This window comes from Triticum aestivum, chromosome 3D, assembly GCF_018294505.1.
Source record: "Triticum aestivum cultivar Chinese Spring chromosome 3D, IWGSC CS RefSeq v2.1, whole genome shotgun sequence".
NCBI classification, from domain to species: domain Eukaryota; kingdom Viridiplantae; phylum Streptophyta; class Magnoliopsida; order Poales; family Poaceae; genus Triticum; species Triticum aestivum.
In genome coordinates, this window is record NC_057802.1 from 484,086,113 (window position 1) to 484,090,106 (window position 3,994).

Consider the following 3,994-nt stretch of genomic DNA (forward strand, 5'->3'; position numbering starts at 1 on the left):
GCAAACCGCACCAAACCACCGGAAAGGGAAAACCGGGAACCAACCGTGCAACTGGTTTTCCCTTGCGGGAGTGCTCCACGCGCGACAGTTGTCACGCGCGGAGCACTCCCGAACCGCTCGTTACGAGCGCTCCGAATGAGCGCTCGTTAACTAGTTGCTCCCATAAGATTTGAAATGTAGTGAAGGAGTTATTTGGGTGAGGTGACATTGGGCCCATGAACGCACGATGTTGGCACAGCCCAGCCCATACATGCCGTCCCTCCCGACCACTCCCACGCGAGAAGCACTGGCGCCAACAGAAACTGAAAGCAGCCGGCAAGAACGACAGAGAGAGACACATCGGACGCCACGAGGTCGAACGCGGCCGGCACCGAACCAGCCGCGTATAGACAAGTCAGCAGCATGCTGGCGCCCGCCGATCCACTTGTCACCCGCTGGCGCGCTGGCAGGTCGCGGTTAGTGGAGGCTCCAATGACAAGCAGGATTATGATCGTGAATTTTTAAAAATTAACTAGTCGCTAATGATGGGCGTAAGTGCGGTCTGGCAAATCCCTTCCTACTTTTCGAGTTTCCGGAGCAAGCTACCCCTCTTGGCACATCGTGGCCCTACGGAACTCGTTTCAGACAGGCAGCACTGTCGGCATGTTGTGGTTTTGTATCTATCTGGAGTACTTGTGGACATAAACTAGATGTAGCAAAGCATAGTGGTTTTGCGTCTATCTTGTGTACTTGTGGACATAAACTAGATGCACTGAAGCATAGTGGTTTGCATCAAATTGAACCCTGAGAATGTTTGAGAACTTGTGCTTTTCGCTTGAGACAACGACACTGTAGCACTTGCGCCACACTAACCACCCTGCACTACTACGAAAGGTACCCTACTTGATTGTACCTGAAAACCATGGGCCATGCCCATGCATGGCCGATGCTCCCATGCGCATAGTAACCATATTTGCATGAAAGGAGATACTAGCTCTGCGTGTGATTTGAGGTGTGGCCTCCGAAGGCGTTACAGTGTTCTGACCGATGCTCCAATACGCACAGTAAGAAAGCATTTCGGTGTTCTAGTCAAAAGCTTCTCCGGATTTTGCCGCCCGTTCGGAATCGCCACCCAGCGAAGTGCATCTTTCTTATCTCCCTGAGTGACTCGGCTGCTCCACATTCCACGAAACATCTCCCTCATCGATCGCCTGCAGCATATACACAAGGCCCACTACTGCGATGGCGACACGAAATATTTTGAAACAAAATGCCATGCACATTGTCCCCCTTCAGCTGCTATATAAGCGGCTACTCGCCGCGCCACAAGAGAACTCTCTCGCTTGTCGAAAAAAAGACACACGCACACGCACACGCAGGAGTACAGGAGACAGTAGAGGCTGCTACAATGGACATGGGACGCATGCATGCCAGGAGGCTTCTGTCGCACGCCGCGGCGACGCCGGCGGTCGCGGCGCCCGGCCCGTCCGGGCAGACGCCGCCCTCGAGCCCCTTCGGCTCCGTGGACGCGACGGTGATCTCGATCCTGTCGCTGCTCCTCTGCGTCCTCGTCGTGGCGCTCGTGGTCCGCGCGTTCGTCCAGTGCGCGTGCCGCGTCACGCGCCGCGTGTGCTACGGCCCGGCGGAGGCCCCCGGCGACGCAGAGGCCGGCGGCCTGGAGAGGACCGTGCTGCACGCCGGCGCCAGCGCCGGCGGCAAGAAGAAGCGGGCGGGCAAGGGCGCCGCCATCCGTGCGATCCCGACGATGGAGTACTCGGCCGAGATCGAACTCACCGTGTGCTGCTCCACCGAGTGCGCCATCTGCCTCGCCGACCTGAAGCAGGGCGAGCGCGTCCGCGTGCTGCCGCGCTGCCACCACGGCTTCCACGTCCGATGCATTGACCGATGGCTCTCCGCGCGCCAGACGTGCCCCACCTGCAGGCAGGAGCCGTTCGCGCCGCAGGCCCGGCCCGAAGAGGCGGCCGCCGTGCAGGTGCACGTCGACGCTGCACAGCTCGAGATGGTCTAGACAACCTACATGCGTGAAAAATCGTTCGATGAAAATTGTACAGTACTAGTGAACGGTGGAAAAAAAATATGAATAGTGAACAATTTTGCAGCTTTGTTGTCGTCTGTGATACCGTGGTCGCTCATCCTTATTTTTATATTTGTTGAGGCAGTAGAAGTGACCCGGGTCCGATGAAATGAGAGGCGTGTGAAACCACATGGGTAAACTTTTGTGCAATTTATGTTTTTGGGATATTTTTATATGCAAATTATGCCTTCTGTTGGACAACGATGTTCAGGCTATCCTGGTGACCAGGTTCGTTGGTCCGACATGAAGAAAGTTGGAGTAGCAAATTATCTGAAAAAAAAATAGAAGTGGCCCACTAGAGCACTCAAGACATCCGGCCCAAGTACTGCTAGTGTTTGTTTTTATACGGTCATCCCTTCAAGCGGCCTAGCCCATTAGCTCATTTTCTTTTCTCGCCCTTCTTTTCTCGCACGGTGCATACACAGGCATGTTCAGAAAACATACACACACTACCCTAAGAAAAAAGAAACATACACATACAACGAAGACATACCTCTTCTTTTAAGGGACGAACCTATGAGAAACCATAAGTGGCAGTTATATGGGTTCTTGAGAGCATGTCAACAAAGGGTAGTGCAACCAGATATGTTTCTGCTATGTTTGGCTCAATGGGATAGATGGTGTATACTTCATTACCACTCCCTCTATTCTAAAATGATTGAAGTTCTAGGATTGACTCAAGTTGTTTTTATAAAGAAAAATAACTAGGTCGACCGAAAAATCTGCAAAGATCTATAATATAAAAATACATTTCATGATCAATCGAATGAAGCAAAAATTGGTTTTATATACATTGAACATTTCAATATATAGACTTGGTCAAACTCAATGAAGTTTGCCTTAGGACAAACCTAGAACTTCAATTATTTTGAAATTGGGGGAGTAGCAGAAAATAAACATCACTCGACCATTTGTAGTCTACCACCATCCTCTCTCGGTCTATCTTGCTACTATGGCATCTTTTCAGGTCACTCCAACTCCATAAAACATTGAGAAGAGGACAAGTACAACTTCCTTTTCATGTGGTGGCTCAACTTACAGGATGTGTCAGCGGTATTCCTTTCCATCCTGGTATGATATTTTTACTACAATTATTGGAGGAAAATATCTTAAAATCAACATGTGTTTAGGTGAACTTGATGTTGCCCAAGAGAGGGATGTTAGTGTTTTAAAACTATTACATATATAACTTAATTCTAGTGCGGAACCAACCTAGTAGGGTTTGTTCAGGCACAAACCTTAAATATGGTAGGAAGTGCAGGAACAACCTTTGCTAAGAAAGATTTACAAATAAGGGAAACTAGTAAGCAAATTTAATTATGCGAAGGTTAATCGATAATATTAAGTATGAACCGATATATTTTCAGGAGTTAAAACATCCACCTCTTCTATACTTTGTTGTGGTGCCCACGTGCGGGCCCTCTCTCGAGTTACTCTTCCCCCAAGGAATTGCCCTCGATCCAATATGCATGGAGACTGGAAGCTATACAACCACTTCCCAAGCAAATTTCGGTTTCTTCACAAGCTTGTCAAAGAGATGATTGAGGCGGTGATCTCCAAGAGTAACAAGTCCCTCGACGCTCCCGGATGTGGAATTTCTACTTCTGAGCTCAAATGCACCCTCGTAAATAGTAAAACAAAAAAAAATCAAAAACAATAGTAAAAAAACATAATGTTCTTTTGTTAAAGAGACGTCCAATGGGCATCTTATATCTGATATTTATCAAGGAAAACAACAACCAGTACAATGGAAAAACAACTGAACGTAGATCGACAGGTACAAAATAAATTTATGTTGCAAACCATACTAGCCTTCTTCTTTCTTCGATTATACGCCGGCTGTTGGAGATTGAAAATTGCACCGAGCCAATGATATGGGAAAGGGACACCTGCAAATGCCTTCACCATGCCAGGCTTTAA

The 3,994-nt window shown here is 48.7% G+C and overlaps 1 protein-coding gene across 1 annotated transcript; it reads left to right on the top strand.

The window, feature by feature from the left end:
* The first annotated feature begins 1,335 nt into the window (after positions 1–1,335).
* Positions 1,336–2,098, top strand: LOC123075037 (RING-H2 finger protein ATL73). The gene has a single exon (XM_044497728.1). The coding sequence runs from the start codon at positions 1,388–1,390 to the stop codon at positions 2,006–2,008; it is 621 nt and encodes a 206-aa protein (XP_044353663.1). The 5' UTR covers positions 1,336–1,387; the 3' UTR covers positions 2,009–2,098.
* The last annotated feature ends 1,896 nt before the right edge of the window (positions 2,099–3,994 follow it).

Bases quoted from the DNA above. Each gene is read 5' to 3' on its own strand.
- LOC123075037 (XM_044497728.1), top strand. From the start codon at position 1,388: ATGGACATGGGACGCATGCATGCCAGGAGGCTTCTGTCGCACGCCGCG.